The sequence below is a fragment of the Notamacropus eugenii genome, chromosome 5 (genome assembly GCF_028372415.1).
Source record: "Notamacropus eugenii isolate mMacEug1 chromosome 5, mMacEug1.pri_v2, whole genome shotgun sequence".
Classification (NCBI taxonomy): domain Eukaryota; kingdom Metazoa; phylum Chordata; class Mammalia; order Diprotodontia; family Macropodidae; genus Notamacropus; species Notamacropus eugenii.
Window position 1 is genome coordinate 415,315,059 of NC_092876.1, and position 25,873 is coordinate 415,340,931.

Sequence of the window (25,873 nt, forward strand, 5' to 3'; positions counted from 1 at the left end):
TCTAGAAATTATAACTATACCAAATAGGTCAAGAAAAAGAGAGGTTTAAGTAAGTGGAGAGATATGAATTGCCCATGTGAAATTAAGGTCTCACGAATTATTTATCTGTAATAAATAACACATTTTTAATGATATAGGAAATATATAATAAATAATAACAGTGATCATAACAATAGGTGACATTACTACTTGAATTAACACACTCGACACCGTAACAATCAAACAACAAAAGAGTCATTGAATAGAAATAGGCAAAATAATAACAAGTATGAAAAAGATGGGAAGAAAGGGGGCCTACTAGCAGTACTAGATCACAGATGGGGTGTTTGATTCTACCCTCTCCCCACCTCCACCCCAAGGTTATATAAGGAGGATATGTCTTTTCTCAGTTTAGGTGTGAAATCTCTCTGATTTCTTGAAGAAAGGAACAACACAATTGCCTGAACAAATAAGCTAGCCACACCCATGGAGGCTTTTTAAATGTCTGGGTCACAGATGAGTTTTAGACCTGGGAAAGCTGGAGGCCATTGTGCAAGAAACCCTGGTGCCTCTCGCACAGGGCACAACAGTTTGTTTGAGACATGAATACTTATGTACTGATATATGTTATATTACTGTGTTCCTTACGAGTTGAGAAGCTATATCAACAACCTAGATTTTGTGGTATTTTATCCATGTTAATTTTTTGGTACTTGTAAGCAGGCCTAACTGCTAGCTTTATAGTGATGAGATTCTAGACAGTTTTGTTTGTGATGCTTATAAAGTAAGATTTGCCTGATGACCTAGAAACACAGAGTAATAACCCCCAAATGCTTTACCCCTTTATGAGCCCTATACCTTTCTGAGGATTTTCTGAGTGTTTTCTTCTTAAGCTGATCTACTTATTTTAATGAGGGGGTGATTGTAGAACTCCATGTGGATTGCCCTCTGTGTTGCATGACTGGAAGAGGGAAGTTTTAGGTGCCCTATGTAATGACATAGAGAGAATTTTTTTTGTGTCAACCTTGAGTTGGATTGCCTGTGTGTTGCCAGAATCCCTGGAGAAAGTTTGGATACCCTTATAGACTCAGGTGAATTTCTGCCTATCAATTCCAACAGCAATAATAATAATGAGAGTAATAACTAGCACTTAGATGATGTTTTAAAGATACTTTGTATATATTGTCTCTTTTGATTCTTACAGCAGTCCTAGGAGGCAGGTGCTGTTGTTATCTTCATTTTACAAATGAGTAAACTGAGGCTGGGAGAGGTTAAATAATGTGTCCAGGGTTGCGTAGATAGCTAGAGGCAGCTAAGTGTATAGAGCACCGATCCTGGAGTCAGGAAAACTTGAGTTCAAATATAGCTTCCAACACTTACTAGCACTGTAACCCTGGGCAAGTAACTCAACCTCTGTTTGCCTCAGTTTCCTCAACTGTAAAATGACGATAATACGGTACCTACCTCCCAGGTTGCTTTGTGGATCAAATGAGACATTTGTAAAGCAGTGATTAACACAGTGCCTGGCACATAGTAGGTGCTATAGAAATATTTATTCCCTTTCCCTTCACTTCCTCTGAGTCAGAATTTGAACTCAGGTGTTTTTAACTCCAAATCCAACACTGTAGTACATTATCTGATTTAGTTTCTTTCTGGAAAAGTTTACATTAACTTCCAGTTATTCCCAGATTCACTAATCCCTGTGGCAAAGCCTCACATTTCTAGGAGCTCCATAAGGACTCACAAATAACCAGGCACGAGAAGATGCAAGGGTAGCTAGGTGTCACAGCAGATAGAATGTCAGACCTGTAGTTAGGAAGCCTCATTTTCCTGAGTTCAAATCTGGTCTCAGACACTCAACTAAACATATGACCCTGGGCAAGTCAATTAACCCTGTGGCCTCAGTTTCCTCATCTGTAAAATGAGTGGGAGAAAGAAATGGCAAACTGCTTCAATATCTTTACCAAGAAAAGCCAGACGGGGTAGTGAAGAGTTGAACACAGCTGAGATGACTGAGCAACAACAAAGGCAGAAATGTGTTTTATGCCAAATGTATTTTTCTTATTTGTAAAATAGGGTTTAAAGCACTCGCTTCCAAAAGTTGTTATGAGAATAAAAAGGGATATTTGTAAAGCACTTTACAGTAGTAGTAGCAATAGTAGAAGTAGCGGTAATAGTAGCAGTAGCAGCAGCAGCAGGAGCAGCAGCAGCAGCAGCAGTGGTAGTAGTAGTAGTAGTAGTAGTAGTAGTAATAGTATTCGAAGTTGACATTACTGACCCATGTAATTAAATTTTATCAGTAGTGGTGATACTTTATTTTTTTTCCTGCTCCCGTTTAGTAACTTGTGACTTTATTATCTTGGTTAAAAGTGATTAGTAAACACAAACATGTTTTGAGGCAGATATTCTCTTCCTTGGCTTTGCTATATGGTAGTCAGCTGGTTTTTCCCTCATCAAATATTCAGATACTGACAGTTTAACAGACATTTCGTCTGCATCCTCTGGGAGTATAACATAATATTTATTCTACTTCTGAATACATGCATTAATTAAATTAAAACAGTATTTCATTGCAAAAGGAGTTGTTTGTTCATCACAATAGGACTATCTCAGCTACCTTAGTTAAAATGCTGTGTTTGTCAATTCAGCTTTATGGCCTGTCAGTTCTTGGGCTAAAATAAATTTTAGTCCATTTTTTAATATATTCTGTAGTTCTGAAGCCGAAAGCAGATATTATCATGCACAAAGAACAACCTCTTACAACTATTTAAGTGTTGGAACCGTGTGAAGTTTTAACAGTGAACTTTATTTATGTTTTCTTTTGCAGATGTTGCTGCCATAGCTTGTGGTCGTGAATTTCTGGTTAATTCAAGTCGTGTACTGTTGGACACCATAATGCAACTTCTGGAAGACTTGAAGCCAGGACAGTGTACCAAACTTAAAGTGTATGATGAATAATATTAAAAAATGAAGCTCATTTTCTTATTGCTTAAAATGTATTGAACTAACCTATGTAATTAAGCTCAATTCACTTTGGAGTATTCCTTTAAAAATATAGAAAGGAAAAATTTCTTGGTGAGTTAAGAGAGCACTGTGTTGTGTATGTATGTGTATAGATATACACACATATTTGTATATGTATATATGTGCATATACACATATGTATATACACATACCACATATACATGTATATATGTGTGTGCATATACACATACACACATACTTAGGAATATGGACCGAACCTATGATCATTGGCATTGGGAACTCCTGGGTGAGGAAACTCCTCATATGTAGGTCAGTACCTTCTTTGCAGTTTACAGTATTAGAGTTGCCTAGAGCACAGAGAGGTTAAATTGCTTGCCCAGAGTCACATAGTCAACTGGTAGGACTTGAACTCAGTCATGTCTTTCTGGCTTCAAGGCCAGTTCTCTGTGCAGTGTGCTTCTCATACGTGTGATGAGCTATTAAACCTTAAAATCGCACTAAGACTTTTGGGACACCATACACACATCATGCATGCATGCATGCACATGCATACACACATGCTCTCATCCACATATGCTCATATATGTTATCTATCTCTCACATGTGTGTTTGTATATATAAATATATACAGATGTAAAATATGGAATTCAGATTCAGCCATTCAGATATAAATTCAGATTAATTCAGATTCTGAACTTCTGTTCCTTAGACCAATCACTAATTTTCAAAGAGGGATTTGTAACACCTCAAGGTAAGACATAGTGAGTAGAATGCTAGAGTTAGAGTCAGGAAGACCTGAATTTGAATCTTACTTCAGACACTAATTAACTCTGTGTCAGTAGTCAAGTCACTTAACCTCTGTGTGCCTCAGATTCTTTATTTATAAAATGGGAGAGTTGAATTTGATAGCCTTTGGGATCCCTTCCTGCCCATAAATTCATCTGTAACGCTATGGTTACAATTTTAATCTATTTTATTTAAAATACATATGTGTGGTATAGCATAAATGAGAAATATTTATATAATTAAGCCAAGATTTTGATGTATATTGAAACTCCAAGGTTAGTAATCACTGCCATTGAATGATACAACAGGAAAAATATTTAAGTTCAGATCTACTTTTTTGCTTCATTTCATTTGGTTTAAGTTTTGTACTTAGATGACATTGACCTGTCAATCAGATTGTATCAGCTGATAATCAGTTTTATTTTTTATTCCTTTTTGCAAATGCAAAGATAATTAGTGAGATTGCAAATATTTCATTCCTCAATCTTTTTTATAGTTGTAATTACCTTGGTTGTGCTCCTCTTTGGGGGTATTTATAGGTAAAATAATCTGTTTACCTCTGTTTTTTGTTGTTGCTTTTGCAGTGATTCCCTAGATGTTTTTCTCTTTCATTTTTTTTCTTGAATGTACATATTTTTTTCATTAATGATTAAGCTCAGTTTTGTGGTAGGTTCTTGCACATCTGTATTTCTGGACTGGATTATTCTATTCTTTTCTCTGATTTCTTAGAGCTTCAGACTAATTCTTAGCTATTTGATTTACTTTTCCTTCATATTTAAAATCTTTCTTCTGGATGTTTGTACATTTTGCTGTTTGTACTTAAAATTGTTAAGTATAACCACTACATGTCTCAAGTGTGGAACAAAGGGATTTTATCCTGGTGGCGATTTGTAGGCTTTCTTAATTAATGCTTTATTGTTTATATTCAAAAGTTTTTAGCAGTGCTCTTGTATTGTTTCCTACAATATGGTATTTAAGCCTTTTGATTTGTCATATATTTCAAGAAGACCTGTGCTCCTTAAGTTATCTCTGCACATCCTATCTTAAAGGTCAGTCATATCAACTTACGTGGAATCCATTTGTTCTGTTGATATTGTTGCCTTTTGCTTTACTTTGGCTAAATTTTCCTCCTTTGCAGTATTTTTGTGTTCCAAATTTGTTCATCTATTTTTCACAGCTTCTGTTTCTTTAGATTCTCCCTGATAGATTCAGTTTTTCTTATTGTGCTGTTTTATAATTCTGTGTTGAGAGCTTTAATTTCTGACCTAAATTTAACTTCTTTTATATTTCTTTTTTGAACCATGATGTCATTGGTCCTCTTCTCAAAAACAAAGGAGGAACAACAACTTCCAGCTATTTAAGTTGTTCCTTATTTCTTTATGCAGCACCATGGAGTTGAATTTGCACAAGTCATTTGTATGCTTTGATAAAATGATTGCCAAATATTTTATATATTTTGTAGCCGTTTTGTTTTTCTTTAACAATCTTTTTGTTTTAAAACACCATATGGGAATGCTCAGTCTGCCTTTATCCTGCCCTACATCAACTATGTCAACTTTTGTGTGAATGATCCAGTCTCCAAGGTCTTATTTTGGTGGGACCATCTGGCAAGACCAATCCTACTAAATAATTGGGTGATCGATAGAAAGACGATCAGGAAGTTCAGAGGCAGAAGAGTTTTAAGAAAAGAGAAGCCAAAGATCTCGGGACAATGTCTTCCTCACAGGTAGAAGGGAATAGGTACCCTATAGTAGCCTACCTAAAGCTGTAAGCTACTTTAATTTGACTCTGTTCCCTGGTGGTTGCTTCTTTTATTATAATTTTCTTCAGGCTCAAAATATTTTTATTCCTAATCACTTAGATACTTTGAGCCTGAAAAGCTTTTATTCCTTGTGAATGAGTCCTCTGGCAATCTGTACTTTTTCGATGTGAATGCAAGGCAGGTATAGAACTTCCACCTATACATGCCTTTGACATAATTCCACCCATCCCTAATACAAATACTCTTTCATCAGAATTCTTATAAATCTCTATCCATCTTTGCTAAATTTAGATGCAGGAACAAGGAGTTTTTACTTTTACTGATCAAGAAATTTGTTACCCAGACTGACCATATAAATTCTGGAAAACAGTTGACATGAATTAGGGCCATTTTTACATGTTTGGATGACTGTAATTCTGTATATTTGGCCCATTGAGCCTTACTGTGTTTTTCTATCCCCAGTCCTAGAACTCTTCCCATAAGGTTTGGTCTAACAGAAATATCTTAAGTTTGACAAGGCCTAATTAAGCTCCTCATAAATGCTGACAAATCGTACTAATTACTAATTAGAAAAGAAGGGATTGCCTTTAGACAGATCAGTAGCCCAATTACTTCAGTGGTTAAGGCTGATAAAGGATAATCTTCTTTGTTTTAAATTTTGGTTACCACTCTTTTTGTCCTACCTACTTTACTGAAGACAAAAGTCTGGAAAGGGGTAAAAATATTATTTCCTAATATTTTCAGTTTTACTAAAATATTTTAATATACTTTCACAGTATCAATGTACATTTTTATTTTGGAAGATATTTTGAGGTTTTTGTAGAGTTTCTCTACCTCCTTAGCCTCTGCAAGGGATATTAGCACAAAAATTCATTTATTTTCCTAATCACATTTTTTTTGCGAATCTTTATCATGTGCATTCAAGAAGTAAAGACAAGGATGGTGAAAAATGTTAGAAAATATAGTTCTGGAGTAGGGAATGAGAAAAACCAAACGCTACTACACAGAAGCCTCATGCCTCTCTAATGTATAATGAATACAGCTAGGTCCAGTTTAGTGCAAATAATGAATCCCTTGAAGTGATCAATCACATTATTCAAAAACTGGTCCATTCAAAATTTTAATTTTATGTAAAGTATAGTAATTGGTTCCAGGCTAATGGAAATATGCACAATGCACACAAAAACAAAGGATAATAAAAATGTATTTCTAATTCAAGTTTGTTGTAGTCAGTCATCTTGTACTGTGCCCCTTCTGCCTACCCCTATATGTTGCGGTCCATTCAAGGAAGAACAGGCCTCTTTACTAGTTCTCAAATGTGGAGCTCCATCTTTTCGCTCCAGGAGATTTTACTGCCTGTCATTCATACCTGGAATGCTCTCCCTTCTCATCTCCGCCTCCTAGCTTCTTGGGCTTCTTTTACGTCCTAGCTAAATCTCACGTAGGGAAAGCTTTTTCTTTTTTTGTCTTTTTCGAAGCGGGGTAGGCAAGGCAAGTGGAATTAAGTGATTTGCCCAAGGTCACATATAGTAGGTGTCAAGGGTCTGAGGCCAAGTTTGAACTCGGGTTCTCCTGACTCCGAGGCTGGTGCTCTGTTTAGTGTGCCACCTCGCTGCCCCGGGGAAGCCTTTTCTGGTCCTCCTTTATTTTAGGGCCTTCATTCTGTTGATTATTTCCGGTTTATCTTGTCTATTGCTTGTTGTGACCAAGTTGTTTGCATATTTTCTCTGTCATCTGACCGTGAACTCCTTAAGCAAGACTACCATTCTTTGTATCCTCGGTGTTTGGCAGAGTGCTTAGCGCATCATAGTTGTTTAATAAATATTCAATAACTGATTATAGAAAGAAAAATTTAAAATAAAATTACTAAAGATCATTACCTGAACAACAAAATTGATTAAAGAAAGCAACATTTTAAATTAATTTTTATGAAATTACTTAAGATTACAATGATGATGTGATGAAAACAAGTGATACGGTGAAAACATGTTATTATCATTTAAACTGCTTTAGCAGCATATACTGAGATATCTTTTTTATGTTGGTAATTACAGAGAACTTTGTTCACTTCCTGAGGAAATTACACGCTCACATTCTCACATAATGAAATAAGTGTAGTGGGATGAACCAGAATGTTACTTAAAATTGGTAATGCTTTAAATGAGGTAGTTTTGCCCTTGCAATATTGTTCAGCAGCTGAGCTGAAAGAAGTTGAAAACTAGTCTTCAAAAACGGCTTTAGTCATTCATGCTTTCCTGAAGTTCTCCTACGATGGTCCATTTAGGAGGAGGCCAATCAATCAGGAATCAAAGCTAGAAAATAAGAAAAAGGGTTTTTAATAACTACTAGCTGGTGGGCTATTGTTGGATGGATAGCATCAGCTTTGAAGAAAGAATCCTTGGATTTATCCTCCTACTGAATAAAATAACAGACTGAAGATCTGTCTCTTACTTATACAATGCTGTAACTCCTTTCTTTGACTTGTAAAGTTAATTTTTGCGGGGAGAAAATATTTTTCCCAAATTCACCAAGGTTAGGGCTGTGGAAAAAGGTAGGTTCTGGATACAGACAGCATCCTACTCAGGGATAACAAGACATCAGCATCCAGACATCTACTAGTCCTAGTAGAACATTGTCCCATTTCTGAACTTCAGTTGGACATAAGATCTGGAACTTAGCATTCCATCCAGTAGTGCAGGGTAGGTCAGATTCTAGCTGTGGCACAAAATCCTGATTTAAGAACTGAAGTTGTAGATAGATGTGAACAAACAGTAAAAAACAAGCAAACAAACAAGTCTATCGTAATGAAGATATGGGTTAAAAATAATCTTAACAATATCCTAGAGGAAGGAAATAATTCAGAAAAGAACAATCAGTTGGAAACAAAAAAAGAGAGAGAGAGAATGAATGGGCTGTAAAGACTCTTTAAGAGTAGATATGAACAATAGAAGACCTGAAATGAGATTTTTAAAAGTGAAATTAAAACCCTTGGAAAGAGAATAAATATCTTAAGAGGGAGAAGTCACAAGCTTATTCAGGTAGTCAGTACTTGCCCCTATCCCTCCAAATTAGAATGAATTAAATAGAATTAAATGATTCAATGAAGCAACAAGAAATATTAGAGCAGAATCAAGTCAACAAGGCTGAAAAATTAGAGCAATTAGTTACATAGCTATTATCACAAGCAAGTGACCTAAAATATAGAATGAGGATTTAAGAATCACTGGACTTTTTGAAAACCATGGCTAATACCACTGGTAGGTCTATATCCCAAAGACATCCAAAAAAAGTGGGGAGAAGGGGTAAGGGCATATTTGTACAAAAATATTTGTAGCAGCTCTTTTTTGTGGTGACTAAGAATTGGAAATCAAAGGGATGCCCATCAGTTGGGAAAGGGCTAAGCAAGCTGTGGCATATGACTGACTGTAATGGAATATTATTGTGTTGTAAGAAATGATAAGCAGGATGATTTCAGAAAAACCTGGAAAGACTTACATGAACTGATGCAAAGTGAAGTGAACAGAATCAGGGGAACACTGTGCACAGTAACAGCAGTACTGTTTGATGAAGAATTGTCAATGACTCAACAATACAATGATCCAAGACAGTCCCAAAGGACTCATGATGAATTATACTGTCCACCTCCAGAGAAAGAACTGATACTAATTGAATACAGACTGAAGCATGCTATTTTTTACTTTCTTTCTCTTTTCTTTTTTTCAAGTCTTTATATACAAAGTGACTGATATAGAAATGTTTTACACAATTGCACCTGTATAACCTATATTTGATTACTTACCATCTCAGGACGGGAAGAGGGGAGGGAAGAGGGGAGGGAAGAGGGGAGGGAGAGATTTTAGAACTCAAGACTCTAAATAAAGATGTAAAAAAGAATTTGAAAAAAAGCCGTGGCTAGACAAAAAGCTAGGTACCATGTTTCATGAAATCGTAAAATAAAACTCAGTTCTGTTAGAGCTAGAGGGCAAAGTAAAAATAGAATCTATCAGTTATCTTCTGAATGAAACTCCAAATTGAACACACCTAGACATGCTACACACACACACACACACGCACAAAGCTTCAGAAAGCTTTTTTTAAGCTTATGCAATAAATGAACCATTAGCTAATTTGATTTTTTAAAATGAGAGGAAAACCATATTTCCAGTATCAAAATTGAAAAAAGGACAACTCATATTAAATAAAGATAAAATAAAGGAAACAATTTGAAAATATTTTGCACAAATATATGTCAACAAAATGTCCCTTAAATAGATGAATATTTGAAAAAATATAAAAACCCCACATTAACTTAGCAAGAAATATGTAATTTAAATAATCCAGTTTCAGACAAATAAAATGATTACTCCAGTAGAGGAATCCCCAAAGGAGGCAGGAGGAAAACAACTCAGGACCAGTAGACACACAGATGAACTCTTATCTTTCTTTCCAGGAGAATTAAATTCAATATTACAAAACTAGGAGAAGAAGGGATCCTACCAAATTATATTAATGTGATCTTGATACCTAAACTATGGATACTTAAAGCAGAGGAAGAAAGCTATACTAATATTTCTAGTAAACACTGATGCCTAAAATTATTAAATACAATGTTGGCAAAGAAGCTACAATTTTTCAATTTTTATATACATTTATGAATATTTAATTTCCCCCAATTACATGTAAAAAGAATTTTAACATTGAATTAAAAATATTTTCTTTTTCTCCCAATTATGTATGAAAATTATTTTTTGTAAACTATTTTATGTAAAAAACATTTGGTTGCTTTTTTTTTTTAAGTTTTGAGTTCCAAATTCTATCCCTCCTTCCTTCTCCACTCCTCTCTACGAGATGGCAAACAATCTGATATTGATTATACATGTACAATCATGCAAGAATCTTCCCTTTTCCTCTCCCTACCCTATTTCTTGATCTGCACACCCTTGTAAGAATCTCTTCTTTATCCTACCCCCTTCTATTTCTCTGTAAATTAAGAAGACTTTAATACCCTTCTAGATGTTTATTATTCTCTTTTTAACCCAATTCTGATGAGAATAAGATTCTAGTACTATCAGCCCTCCACCCCTTCGTGTCTCCACTGTAGCAGTTCTTCTACTTACACCTCATTCGTATGAGATAATTGCTTCATTTTACCTCTCCCTACCCAGTTTTACTTTTTAGGAACGTTCCATCATACTCAACCCCAAGCCTTCTATCTATGTATTCTCTTTGAAACTACCCAAGTAAGGGTAACATTCTTTTTAAAAATATATAATAATATACATATATGTATATGTACATACATGTCTATATGTATAAACATACACTTACATATACACACATATACATACATATAATTAATCAATTAACTAATTTGTTTTCAGTTTTCTGCAATCACTTCCATATATATTAGATTTTTTTCCCCCCTTTCTCCTCCCTTCCTCCCTGAGATGGTGTGCAATCTTATATAGGTTCTACACACATATTCTTAATAAATACATTTTTACCATAGTCATGTTGCATAGAAGAATTAAAATGGATGGGACAAACCATCAAAACAAAACAAAACATAGCACAAGAGAAAATGGTCTGCTTCATTCTGCAATTCAGTTCCATAATTCTTTCTCTGGATGTGGAAGGCATTTTGCTTTAAGAGTCCATTGGGAATTTTTTAGGTTTTTGCATTGCTGTGAAGGGCCAAGTCTACAAGAAAAATTCCTTGTACACTGTGGTCGTTGCTGCGTACAAAGTTCTCCTGGTTCTGCTCCTTTCACTCAGCATCAGGTCATATAAGTCCTTCCAGGCCTCTCTGAAGTCTTCTTGTTCATCATTTCTTATAGCACAATAGTATTCCATTACATTCATGTACCACAACTTGTCCAGCCATTCCCCAATTGATGGGCATCCCCTCGATTTCCCGTTCTTGGCCACCACAAAGCTGCTATAAATATTTTTGTACATGTGGGACCCCTTCCCATTTCTGTGATCTCTTTGGGATGGAGTCCCAGAAGTGATATTGCTGGGTCAAAGGGTATGTACACTTTTGTAGCCCTTTGGGCATAGTTCCAAATTGCTCTCCAGAATGGTTGGATCAGCTCACAGCTCCACCAACAATGAATTAGTGTTCCAACTCTCCCACATCTTCTCCAACATTTATCATCTTCCTGTTTTGCATTGTTAGCCAATCTGATAGGTGTGATGTGGTACCTCAGAGTTGTTTTGGTTTGCATCGCTCTAATCAATAGTGATTTAGAACATTTTTTCCTATGACTATAGCTAGGTTTAATTTCTTCCTCTGAAAACTGCCTGTTCGTGTCCTTTGAGCATTTATCAATTGGGAATGACTTGTATTCTTGTACATTTGACTCAGTTCTCTATATATTTTAGGAATGAGGCCTTTATCACAGACACTAGTTGCAAAAATTCTTTCCCAGTTTTCTGCTTCCCTCCTAATCTTGGTTGCATTGGGTTTGGTTGTGCAAAACCTGTCCAATTTAATATAATCAAAATTACCTGTTTTGTACTTCATAATGTTCTCTGTCTCTTGTTGGATCATAAATTTCTCCATTCTCCATAAATCTAACAAATACACTATTCCTTGCTCCACTAATTCAGTATAGTATCAGTCTTTATACCTAGATCATGTACCCATTTGGACTTTATTCTTGTGTATGGTGCCCAGTTTCCACCACACTCTTATCCAGTTTTCCCAACAATTTTTGTCAAACAGTGGGTTCTTATCCCAGAAGCTGGGGTCCTTGGGTTTATCAAACAGTAGATTGCTATAGTCATTGACTACTATGTCTTGAGTACCTAACCTCTTCCACTGGTCTACCCCTCTATTTCTTAGCCAGTACCAAGTGGTTTTGATGATTGCTGCTTTATAATACAATTTGAGATCAGGTATGACTAGGCCACCTTCCCTAACATTTCTTTTCATTAGTTCCCTTGATATTCCGAAACTTTTGTTCTTCCAGATGAATTTTGATATTATTTTTTCTAGTTCTAGAAAATAAGTATCTGGTGTTTTGATTGGTATGGCACTGAATAAGTAAATTAATTTAGATAGAATTGTCATTTTTATTATATTTAGCTCGGCCTACCCATGAGCAACTGATGTTTTTCCACTTACTTAGATCTGACTTTATTTGTGCAAAAAGTGTTTTGTAATTGTATTCATATAGTCCCTGGGTTTGTTTGGGCAGGTAGACTTCCAGATATTTTATAGTGTCTACCGTAGCTTTAAATGGGATTTCTCTTTTTATCTCTTGCAATGGTAACATTCTTAAGAATCATAGATAACATTTTCCCATATAAGAAGTAAAGATTTTGACCTTATTACATTCTTTATAATTGGTCTTTAATGTTTACTTTAGGTTTCTCCTGAGTCTAGTAGGTCAGATTTTCCATTTAGTTCTGGTATTTTCTTCACAAATACCTGAAAGTCCTTTAGTTCATTGAATGTTCATTTTTCTCACCATTGAGGTTAACACACAGCTTTGCTGAGTAAGTTATTCTTGGTTGCAAAACCAGCTCCTTTGCTCTTCAGAATATATTCTTCCATCACCTTTTGTCTTTTAATGTAGAAGTTGCTGAACCTTGTGTTATCTTTACTGTAGTGCCACAGTATTAAAATTTTTTTCTCTAGCTGCTTGTAGTATTTTCTCCTTGACCTGGGAGTTTCAAAACTTAGCAGTGATTTTTCTGTGAGTTTTGATCTTGGAATCTCTTTCAGGTGGTGATCAGAGGGATTTTTTTCTGTTCCTATTTTACTCTGTTATTCTAAAATTTCAGGTCAGTTTTCCTGAATAACCTCTTGAAGTATAGTACCTAGACTTTTTTTGAACATAACCTTCAGGTACTCCAAGAATTCTTTTATTTTTTCTCTTCTGCCTGTTCTCCAGGTTAGTTGTTTTCCTAGTGAGATTTTTCATGTTCTCTTCTACTTTTTCATTCTTTTGATTTTGTTTTATTATTTCTTGGTGTCATGAAGTTATTATCTGCTGTTTGCCCAATTTTTAAGAAATTATATTCTTTCATAAGTTTTTTTAATCTTTTTCCAATTGGTTGACTTTCTTTTCATAAATTTCTTGATTTTCTTGCATTACTCTTCCCCCCACAGCCCCCTGCCAATTTTTCCCCAACCTCTCTTATTTGAGTTTTAAATTCCATTTTTAAGACCTTCCAGAACCTCTTTTGGGGTTTGTGACCCTTTTTTAAAAGACAGAAATAACTATGTTAACTTCAGTGTCTTCTGAGTTTGAACTCAATCTTCTCTATCACCATAGTACCTATCTGTGATGGGTTCTTTCTCTTTTGCTTAATTATTATTATTATTTTAGTGGCTTATTTCTTTTCTGTGAACTTTGTGTTAAAGTCTGCCTTTGGTCCAAAGGTGTGGGCGATAATATTTCAGGCTTTAGGTTTTTTGTCCTGTTGTTTTCTTAGCTCTATCTGGGGGCCTCACTTCAGGTATCCCTTCTGCCACAAGCCATGACCAGGGCAGGACCCCTGCAATGCTGTCCCCACAAATGCTCCTATTCCTTCTGGTCCCTCCTGCATCTGCAAACTTTAGAAGCTCACCCCTCTGCCCTGGTACCTAAGCCAGGGACTCCACAAGTGCCCACAGTCCCTGCCCTCTGTGATCACACTCAGCTAGTGTATGCTCCTTCCTCCTCATCTATAGCCACACCCCAGGACATTAGATCAATGTACCTGGGCCAGGCATTCAGCACTAGTTGGAGAGTCCTCCAATCTTCCCCTGAAGTGTGAGGGGAAAGTTCCTGAAGCTTAGGCTGTGGCCTACACAGCTGCCCCCAGGGCTTGTTTATTGATTCAGCTGCCTACAGGGCTTGTTGTTTTGTTGACTGAGCAGTGTTAGCCCAGAGGTATTTGTACTTCAGTCAAGTCAAACCACGGCTTCCAGAGGTAGGGTCTTTCCTAACATCCTGTGAAGTTATTTTAGGCCAAAGTTGTGTTAGGCTGACAGTTGCTTTATTTTGACTTTAAATTATTTCTGCCTCTCAAAGTTCTCTTTGAGGCGTTATTTTATATTATTTGTGGGGAAATTTAGAAAAGCCAAGTAATTTCCTGCCTTATTCTGCCATCTTCCCAGAATCCTCCTCCTGAATTTTAAAAAAATCATAGTTTTCATAGAATCTAGTGATGATTTAATTTTCTCTCCTTGGCCTATTTTCAGCTGTTTTTGATATCAGATATTTTATATTTATGTTCACTTTGTCAGCCTTTTGATTTTGCTAAAATACATCTTGCTGTCTTATGAAATCAAAGTTTTCTGTCTGATCTCTTTTAGTTCTCAGGGAGTCTGTATCTTGAGTAAAGTTTATGACTTTTAAAAAATTAAATTAAGTTTTTTTTAATTAACAGAAAACTATTTTCTCTCCTTTCTATTTTCCAATCAACAAAAAGAAACAGAAAGAAAAACAAAATCCTTATAACAAATATGCCTTTCATTGTATCCCAAGTGCTTAGCGCAGTGCCTGACCTATAGAAGACAGTTTGAGCAATGTTAATTGATGGAAAGCACTAGCTAACTGCGAATTCCACATACACTACCTAAGTGTAGTATATCCTGCAAGACTAAAGTGGATTCTTATGCCCTGTCTCAAAGGCCATGTGACACTAAAGTGATACCTAAAGAAGGAGTGAAAGCCTGTTGTGATACTCATGGAACAGATAGAAAAGTTCTTAATCTCTTTCCCACTGACCCCCATCTTTAGAATATGAATATTGCCAGTGTTTTTCAACCACTCTTCTCATTGGGAGTGACTGTCTCTCTAGTTACTGTTCTCAGCTAGACTAAAGAAGAATCTGAGAAGGCAAAAAATAGGTCAGTGGGGAGCATCAAATAGCCTGCATCAAATAGCAGCTCACTCTCTCCCCCACAAAACAGAAATTGCTGCTTTTGTCTTGGAGAAAATCAGATTTATGTTTTTACTCTGCTATGGGAAGTTAACAATAAAATTTTCTTTCATTTAGTTCCAGAGTCCACAGCCAGAAAAATTCATTCATTCATTCATTCATTCATTCATTCATTCATTCATTCAGTAAACATTTTTAAGCATCAAGCAGTTCTGACACAGGTTCTATTTTCTCTGACTTTTTCTATGTATGTATTAATACAACATTCCCTCCTCCCTTGCCTCTCATGCCCACTTATGAAACACAGAGAAATAAGAAATTGCTGATGTCAGCCACCTTAGTTTCTTTTTCTGAGTGTTCTGTGTATTTATTGTTTTACAGCAAAATGCCCAACACAGATCATGACTGTTATCAGTTATGTGAGTTCAGACTCAGCTGTGCAGAACAGTTGATATAGTGCCTAAGTACAAAAGGCAAACATGATTTTAAAAAAACAATATGAATACTTAACACAAATTTATGATCTTTAGAAAATAACATTTAAATTAGATGGTTTAGGTTGATCTGCATCCTTGGGTACACAGAAACGTATTTTTCCAGAACCAGTAGAATCATTAGTGCCATTTTGTGAATAATGGATCACAGTAAAGAAGTATCCATTTCTAAAATCTTTTCTTGGCTATTCTACAAACATTGTCTAGCTGAGAATAAAGACAACATGAGTCCCTTGAGAGTCAAAGGTCCAAAATGCCAACTATTTGGTTAAATATTCTACATGATCTATTTTTACTGTTTCCATTTTTAGTTAGAATTTCTCAAATTACTTTCTTCTATTCATCATATAAGACAAACACAAAAGTTCCATCCATGTCTCTAAGAACACTGAACCAGGTACTCTTGAAGAAAATTGTGATTCTCAAGTTTAGCAGTCTTCATTCAATTGCCCCAGTATACATGTTAATTAGCTTCTTGTGCCTAGACTAAATCATCTTTCACTACTTTACTGTATTAAAGTGATGGGCAGCTAGGTGGTGCAGTGGATAGAGCACCAGTGCAGGAGTCAGGAGGACCTGAGTTCAAACCTCACCTCAGACACTTGATGCTCACTAGCTGTGTGACCTTGAACAAGTCACTTAACCCCAATTGCCTCATCCTGGGTCATCTCCAGTCATCCTGATGAATATCTGGTCACTGGATACAGATGGCTCTGGAGGAGAAGTGAGGCTGGTGACCTGCATAGCCCTCCCTCACTTAAAACAAAGTCAAGTGCAAGTCATGTCATTATTTCTCTGATGGCATGGTCTTCTTTGGCAATGAAGGACGAATACACACACATTAAAGTGATAAGAGGAGACAACTTCTACAACAGTCATTGATTATGCAGATATCCAACTTATTGCAACATGATTGTTCATAGGATCTGAGAGCATACCTTTTATGATATCATGGATTGCAAAATGGGCTGCTCTATAGATAATAATATCCTGTATTGATCCGTGGAAAACATGATACAAACCATGAATTACATCAGACTTGCTGATTTTCACAAGGTATTTTCCCAGGCCTTTCACTTCTTTTAGTGTCAGATTTCCTGGTGTCAGCTGTGAGTAGGTCCTTGAGAAATCCAAAGAGTAGACAAAACAGAGAGAGTGACTCCAGCTGTACCACCAGGGCAAGATTGCCCCCAAAATTACCTTCAAAACTGCTTGTACTCGTCCATTTCTCCCCAGACTCCTTATACTTATCCTTAAAGGCAAGGTTAAAGGCCTAGTAGGGAAATATCTGATGACATCTTCTAAGTTACCACACCAGAAGGAAAGCTTCCCTTGTTCTTTTGGAATTCAGACTATGCAATTATGTCTTTGAACTACTTAGCAGTAGCAAATAGATTACTTGAATGATGTATCTGCAGTAGTAGTTTGACTCTCTTGATGAAGACTATCAAACTCTTAAAAATAGTTCCTCCTAGAAATAGTTATTCCACAATATTTACAGAGGGAGCAGGTGATAGAGTTGGAGGCAGAGAGCCTCTGTGAGAGGCCAAAAGCCAGGGAACATGTTTCCTGCCAACATGTTTCATTGAAACAAAGAGGCAACCACCCTTTTTTCTTATGACTACTTGCAATACTAATGCAACATTGATTATATTGGCCTCCAGTGCCTGAAAGTCATGTATATTATATTTCACCTCTTCCCCAGGGTTCTCCTGTACTGTTAAAAGGGTTTGGGGATTCTAGGTTCGCTGCCATTGATTTTGGCTCCCGCTGTGTTGTTTCCCTGATTATAGGAGGGAGGGTCCACCCTGTCCCATTTCCATTTAACCTCTAACAGTTGGATTAGTTTTCACAAAGAAATATTTACTTCAAAAATATAATTACAGATGGGTAAACTTACTCCTTAACATGTGGGGCTTCCTTCTTTTCAACCCCTATACTACCTCATTCTCTGGGGAAAGGAAGGGGCTTAGATTAACAACTTAGCTCAGTTCCTAGAGGGCACAGTTGCCTTTAGGCTTGAATACCAAACACCCTGGCTTCTTGGGGCTTTCCTGCCAGGCTGGCTGGCTACAATATCCTACCTGGAATCATGCCTCCAAGGTTGCCCAGGCTTCAACTCCTGGTCTACTGGGGATCACTGCCAGCACCTGAAACTGAGACAAAAGAAACAGAACAAGACAAACAGGCACAGGGTAAAAAAGATGGGGAAGCAGGAAGATATCCCTCCTCAGTTCAATTCATGGTACCTGTGCTATGAGTAAACTGTGGGATCTTCACTGTCTGGATGCAACAGGAGAGAGTATGTGGGCAAAAGAATGAAATGCCCCAGTTTGACAGCTTTAAAGTCTTAGCCTGTTCTGATTATTGCAGCCAATTGAAGAAGGCTCCTCCATTGTAGGGAAATACAAAAAACCAGAGAGAATGCAGAGATAGCCTAACTATATTAGGCTATCTAGACATGCTTCAATGTCCCATTACAAACTTCCCTCTGTTTGAAATTTGCTATCAACAAATAGGTAGGGGTACATTTTTTAACTCAGTCCTTGTCCCAAGTGCAGAACAGTTTTTCATGATTTTTGGGGAGGCAGAAGCAATGTCTTTTCACTCGCTTACCCAGTGTCATATAGTAAAGTCAACCTACAAGCAAATGAAAGAGCCAAAACAAAACTGGTTTCCCTTCTTGGAAAGAATCTTGGTCCCCACTGGGCTCTTCGAACTACATGGAGTTTAAACTACTTCCCTCCAGGGATTTGGGACATGAGTCAATAGTCATCACCTCTTTCTCACATGAGAAACTGTCCTAGGTGGAAACTCTTACATGCTTTTCTCAGTGCATAAAGCCATTCATCTTGGGTTTGGACAAAAAATTCTCTTTTCTACACAGGGTATGCCCATATTCTCTAGGGTCCCTGTAGCATAGGTTGCTCCCCATAGGGGTCCAGCAACTTTTCCTGAGTCTTTATTCCAAAGGGCACCCCAAATTGTCCCCAAGGATCCCTGCCATTGCAAGGGTAAACAAATACAAGTGGAAACCCACCGAACAGAAAAAGAAGACAAGTCAGCTACTTGTGGATTTTAGGCATAAGCATTTTTGCCATGAGAAGTTGTATGCATTAATGTGTCTATTATTCCAAACCCTACCAACACTGACTATTTCCATTTTATTTTTGGTCATCTTTGCCATTTTGCAAACTGTAATGTGAAATATCAGACTTGTTTTAGTTTGCATTTCTCTTATTGGTGATTTGGAGCATTCTTTCTTGTGGTTGTAAACACTTAGCAATTCTTTTGAGAACTTTTTGTGTATGTCCTTTGACCACTTCTATTATTGGGGAATAGCTATTAGTTTTCATACATTTATTAATTGCTCATGTATTTTGAATGTCAATTCCTTATCAGAAAATTTGATACAAAGATATTTTTCCTATTAGACCACCTTTCTTTTTATCCTAGGTGCTGCATTAATTTTGTCTGTGCAGAAACTTTTCAGTTTTCATGTAAAGTTATCTGTTTTATCTCTAGTAATTGCCTCTATGTCTAATTAGTCAAAGAACAGTAGTGTTGAACTCAAATAGAACTTATTCCTATATATGGCATACTGACTTAGAAAACCACAAATTAATATTATCTGTTGCATTGTGTTTTTATTTACTTTGTTAAACAATTCCCAGTTACATTTTAATCTATTTTGGGCAAAGCACTCCACGTATGCCCCAAGTTTGAGACCTCTGGTTAAGAATACTTCTTCTACCCATAGCTGTGAGAGGCATATAATCTGCTTATCTTCTAATTTTTTTGTAGTATGATCTTTAACATTAGCATCACATATTCATTTAGAAAGCAATATGGAATATGGTGCAATGAGTTGGTCTGATTTCTGCCAGACAGTTTTCCAGTTTTTTCAGTAGTTTTAATCAAATAGGTTTTTTTCCTGAGAAATTGATCTTTTGTACTTTATCAAACATTGAATTATTGAGTTCCATTGTTTCTGATTCTCCTCTTTCTGGTCTGACCAGTACCAGATGGTTTTGATCACTGCTGCTTTATAATATCGTATGAGGTCTAGAATTCCTTTTTTATTCTTAGTTCTCTTCCATATTTCCCTTAATATTCTAGATCTTTTGTTTTTCTAAATGAATTTTGTTATCATTTTATCAAATTCCATAAAAATAACTCCTTAGTAATTTTATTTATATGGTATTAAAAGTATAAATTACCTTTGGTAATATTGTCTTTTTATCATATTCTTCTGTGTAAGTTGTTCTTTCTTTCTTTACTGAACATTTTGTCATTGAATCTATACAAGTATTAATTGTGTGCTTTGGTAGGTTAATCTTTAGTTAGTTTATGTGTTTTGTAGATATTTAGAATGGGATTTACTTTCTGCTTCTTGTATTTTATTATTATTATTATTACATAGAAATGTTGATTTGAGTGGATTTATTTTGTAACTGGCAACTTTGCCGAAGCTATTAATTATCACAATTAGTGCAGAAGTGCCTTGTATTATTCAAATTTATTTTCCTTTTATTTGAAGGTCTTTCTCCTGATCTCTTGTAGAATTTGCTGTTTTTCAGTTGAATTGTTAAATTTCACCACTATGTGTCTTGGAGTTTGCAGCTTTGGATTTTTATTTTTTTCTGGAGGTAATCTGTAAATTCTTTCACTTGGTATTTCATTTTCTATGTTCAGGAGTTCTGTTCAGTTCTCTTCTATTGTTTCCTTCATTATTCTTTCTTTTATTATTTTTTGTCCTATCATCTTCTTCTGGGAGAGCTATAGTCTTGGATTGTCTCTGCACATCTTATCTTCAAGATAAGTATGTTTCGCTTTAATAGAGACAATATTTTCTTTTTTAATGTTATTTTTTTGTTGCTTTTCTTCTAGGTTATCCTTCAGTTTTAAATATTTGCATTCCCAGGGGGCAGCTAGGTGGTACAGTGTTTAGAGCACCAGGGCAGGAGTCAGGAGGACCTGAGTTCAGATCTTACCTCAGACACTTGACACTCACTAGCTGTGCAATGTTGGGCAAGTCACTTGACCCCAATTGCCTCAACCTGGGTCATCTCCAGTCATCCTGATGAATGTCTGGTCACTGGATTGAGATGGCTCTGGAGGAAAAGTGAGGCTAGTGACCTGCATAGCCCTCCCTCACTCAAAACAAAAGTCAAGTGCCAAGTCATGTCATCATTTCTCTGATGGCATGGTCTTCTTTGGCAATGAAGGACGAACACACACATGTACACATCTGCATTTCCAATCTATTGGTTTTTTGTTTCTTTGGTGAAGCTTAGCATTGCATATTCTAGTTATTTTATTCTGTCTATTATTTTTGTTGTGCAGGCCATAAATTCTGCTCTCATACTTCCCATTTTTCTTTTGAACTACCCAAGAACAGCATGCTGTGATTCTGTGTTCTCCTCACTTTCACATGATCTCCTACCTCATCAAGTATTAGAACATTTTGTTCTGCAGTATTTATTATTTGTAGATGCCTGAACTTGTTTACTAGATCTGGAGGCTATATTTCCTTCTGTTGTTAATGTTTTTCCTATTGGTGTGTCTGCTTTCCACAATCTTTGCATTTTCTTTTCCCTGACATCTTTGGTAGCTTAAGTCTTTCCCTGCCTCCCACCTTATTTTTCCTTCAAGGTTAATGGAGTGCTGTACAATACATACCATTCCCTACCTCACCCCAGCTCCCCAACACACATAGAGTATGTTGTCCTAGTGATTTGCCCCAGTCTTTCTGTTCCTCAGTTCTATAGCATTGTTTGTCCCACCACTGGTAATTCAGAGCTTTGCAGCATTGATGGTAGAGGGTTGCAGCCCCAAGCAAACTTTTGCTCTTTAAGGTCTATGGCTGACCTGTCACCACCTGAGCAAAGTTCCATGGCCTAGAGTCAGGGTCTCCATAGCACTGGAAAGAGGAATTTTTTTTTTTAAGCTTGTGTAAGATCCTTCTGGCTTCATTTCTAAGGTGAATGTTCATATGAATATTGTTAGTTTATGAAAATGTCAATTCCTTAGTCATTCGAAAAGTAATGTTGGAAGTATGAATGGTTGTATCAATGTTTGTAAATTAATGTTTTGTCTAACATTTGTTTGATTCTAATAGAAAGGCCATTAAATGGTATTGAAAGCCATTTTGTATTTTTGTCCAGAGTTATGTGTAATCATTATTAAATAAATTTGTCACATTAACTTTCTAGGGATGAGCTCCACCATAATTAGCTAGGCTGATCCTTAGACACCAAACATTGCTGAGCCTGCATTCAAAGTAGCCTATCCTGGGTGAACCTGCTAGAGTTAGTGCTCTGTTGGCATAGACTTTGAGAATCTCCCTTGTTCTCTATTCAGTTGTGAGGCATGGTCGTAGGACTTTGTGAAGTAATATTTCACATAGCAAATAAATAAGTAAGCAAAATAGGTCTGTGAGTCTGTTATATATGCCCACTGCAGCTTTAATCTAGTTAATTATTTGAGCCCATAATCCTATAGTTTTTGTAGAAAATGAATATTTATTTTGCCCTTCATCATATATAAATAGTAATTAAGAATTAGAGCTGATTTTCATTATCTATCAAAAGTAGAATTTCTGAAAACATGTTAACTCTAGGCATTTACTTAGCATTTGTTTTAAAGCGTCCCACAAAATGGTATCGTTAGAAATGGGGAGGAATAACGTATATCATTTTCTACTATTGTTTACCTTAAGACCTACAACTCTATAATCCTTTTACTTTGTTTCTGATTTGAGGTAGAATAAGTTATCAGGATCTTAATTTAAAATAACCTAGGTTTTATGTTGTTTGTACCCTAATTTTATTAAATTTTTCTGTTTGTTGTACATTTTTGCTACATATAACAGATATAGCTTTAAATTCTCATTAATATTTTATTTTATGCAAATTTCCAAGTATGTCAATGTCCTGTTGAATTTAATGAAATATACTTCTGGTGAAGAATTTGTACCATGTTTTTACTCCATTTTCTTCCCCATTTCAGGTTAATGCTGATGACACTGTACAATGTAAGCATCAACTTGAAAGGCCTGAAGTACATAAGTGAAAGTCCAGGTTTCATCCCTCTACTGTCATGGCTCTTGAAAGGTGAGGGCTTTGAATAAGCTATGTATGTAAACTTCTTATGCAATGGTTAAGTAGATTTTACTATTAAAAATTTTGGTTTAATATGTTAGGATGTTTTAGTTTAGATTTTCAAGAAATTCCTTGATTTGTTTGTGAATATTTTTCTGTTTTGATGATTTTTATTCACAGTATCTTGTTTCTCCTCAATTCTGTTAGCTTCAAATTGCAGAACATTTACTGATCTGCACTGGTAGAGGAAGTTTCACATACCAGTTGTAGTGAGTACACGCTGACCCCACTCTCTAAGGGCTAAACAGACTACATCTCCTCTCAAAAATCCTAGGTACCCTGAAGAGTTCAGGGTTGTGGGACTTTTTTCTAATGCCATTGATTAATGTTCCCATCACCTATGTTTTCCCCATTTGTATGGGCTTATGACTAGTATCTGGTTTTTATTCAAATATGACATTAATATTTACTTCAAAAATACAGCATGAAAAAATATCCAAATGTTTTTGCTCCCCAAAATCTTATGTGTGTGGGAAGGAAGGCTTGAAATTTAGCTGTTATTACATAGCCTTGATCCTGTCAGGTTTATGTCCAGATACATACTATAACTACTAGATGAGTGTCTGTGTCACCCATTACTGGGCTACAAACCTGAAGATCACTCTCAGAAGTTGCTCTTTGTAACATCAATGTCACATTGGTTGTGAAACCTGGTTTGGCCTCTGACTTCTGAATTCTAATGCACAGATTTCTGTGGTTGCTTTCTTGACCTTTCAACATTCCCAAATTTGGCGTGGTCTCTCATCAGATGCCATGAGTTCGTCACTGAATAAAGCTGAAGGAGAATGAGGCAAAAGGAAGCAAAAAGAAAAAACCCTGATCTTATAAGGCTTTTTTTGAATGCTTCCAAAGACTATTAAAGAGCTTTCTCTTCAATAGGTGGATAGTTAACTGGAACTATCCTGCTCCTTTACCCATCATCGCAGAAATAAAAATAAAACAAAAAACTTTTTTCCTGACATATTGTTGTGTAACCATATATTTCTCATTTTGTATAAGATGAAGTTGATTTTTTAACCCAAATATAAGACTTCAAGACATAGTAGTCAAGATGGTAGTGGTTGTTTGACTTGTCTGGCACATCCTGCCTACTGTGTCTCTCAGGGTATTTTACTTCTTTAGCTAGGCTGATTTGATATGAAGTAATAATAATGGTGATGATGCTGATGATAACTAACATTTATGTAGTACTTATTATGTGCCAGGCACTGTGCTAAGCATTTTATGATATGAGAGCCCTATGGAGTCAATTCATAATTAATTGAAATAATTCAAACTTCAGCAGAATTTGAGGCAAAGTACCTTGCTACTTCAACCAGGCTGGCAGGCTTGCCCTGCGTGTTTCAACAGGTTAGTATTTACCAACTACAAATACAGATTTCCCCTTTAGAAATAATTGTCATTCTGCTCTAATCCAATAAACATTAAGTGCCTGCCATGTGGTAGGTACCACTAGGTGCAGGGAATACAGTTAAGTCCTCAAAGAACTTACAGTCTAATGTAGGAGACAGGAAATCATGGATTGGGAGTTGGGGAAGAAGGTTGAGGGTTCCCATCATGGGGACATCTTGTTCTGTGGCCTTTAAACCAGACGGAGCAGCAGCTGCAGAATGGAGTAAACCTAAAAAATTCCGTTTCTGCCTTCCATAAAGGAAGGTGTTGGGAGGAATTTGGTACTCCACTAGTTCCACCAGTAACACAGATTTACAACTTGAGAAGAATCTTTGACCACTCCTCCTTTATCACTCATTCTTCTTTCACCGTCTGTTAACAAACAGGAAGTTCTAACACAGTTCTTCCTTTGGAGTTGTGGCTTTCAAGTATGTCCTTTTCTATTTCTGATGGCATCACCCTAGTTCAAGCTTTCCTTAGTTATTCATAGGTTTCATAGGAGTTAAAACAAGAAGAAGCCTTAGACATTATCTAGTCCACTGCTTTATTGTATTTATTTTGGGGTGGATAGTCAGTCTCTTGCTACTTACTTGAAAACAACATGTGTAAGTAACATTTTATAGTTTCAAAGTTTATAGGCATATCAAATGACTGCACACTTTTTATGTCAAATCAGGCATTTAATAAGCACCTACTATGTCAGGTGGGGCATCTAGGTGATGCAATGGATAGAGCACCAGTGCAGAAGGACCTGAGTTCAAATCTCCCTCAGACACTTGACACCCACTAGCTGTGTGACCTTGGGCAAGTCACTTAACCCCAGTTGTCTCATCCTGGGTTATCTCCAGTTATCTTGATGAGTATCTGGTCACTGGATTCAGATGGCTCTGGAGGAGAAGTGAGGCTGGTGACCTGCATAGCCCTCCCTCACTCAAAACAAAGTCAGGTGCAAGTCATGTCATTATTTCTCTGATGGCATGGTCTTCTTTGGCAATGAAGGATGAACACACACATTTAGTGGGGTTGGCTGGCTTCTTCTTCTTCACAGGAGTCACATTCTCTAATGATGGTCATGGGGTCTGGGCTAGAAACAGAAATGTACTCAGGGTGGTGCTGCTACTCTCAGAGTTCTTTTGCCTGCTGATGGCAGTTGCTCAGCAGTTATTGCTGATAGTGATGAGGAAGTTATACCCTCTTTATGCAATGATTTCTCTCCTCATTGGGGCCTGGATTAGAAGCAGGTTTAGTAACTTGGGGGTCATTGTTATTTTCAAGACTCTGGGGTTCATTGTCCTGGGCCATCCATATCAGAGTCTGAGGGAAGATGGTGATGGTTTGGTTGAACTTGTTTTTCCCTTACTGCCTCTGTGTGTCCCTCAGGGAGCCTTGCTATTTCAGCTGTGCTAGTTAATATGAGATGATATGAGAACCCC

The 25,873-nt window shown here is 36.5% G+C and overlaps 1 protein-coding gene across 2 annotated transcripts in view; it reads left to right on the forward strand.

The window, feature by feature from the left end:
- The window catches only part of HSF2BP (heat shock transcription factor 2 binding protein), a 99,700-nt gene that overhangs the window by 59,719 nt on the left and 14,108 nt on the right, over positions 1–25,873 (forward strand). For both annotated transcript variants that reach the window (XM_072614833.1, XM_072614834.1), the window contains exons 6-7: positions 2,807–2,924; positions 22,897–23,000. In XM_072614833.1, the coding sequence (XP_072470934.1) occupies positions 2,807–2,924; positions 22,897–23,000 (222 nt within the window). The remainder of the gene's footprint in view (positions 1–2,806; positions 2,925–22,896; positions 23,001–25,873) is intronic.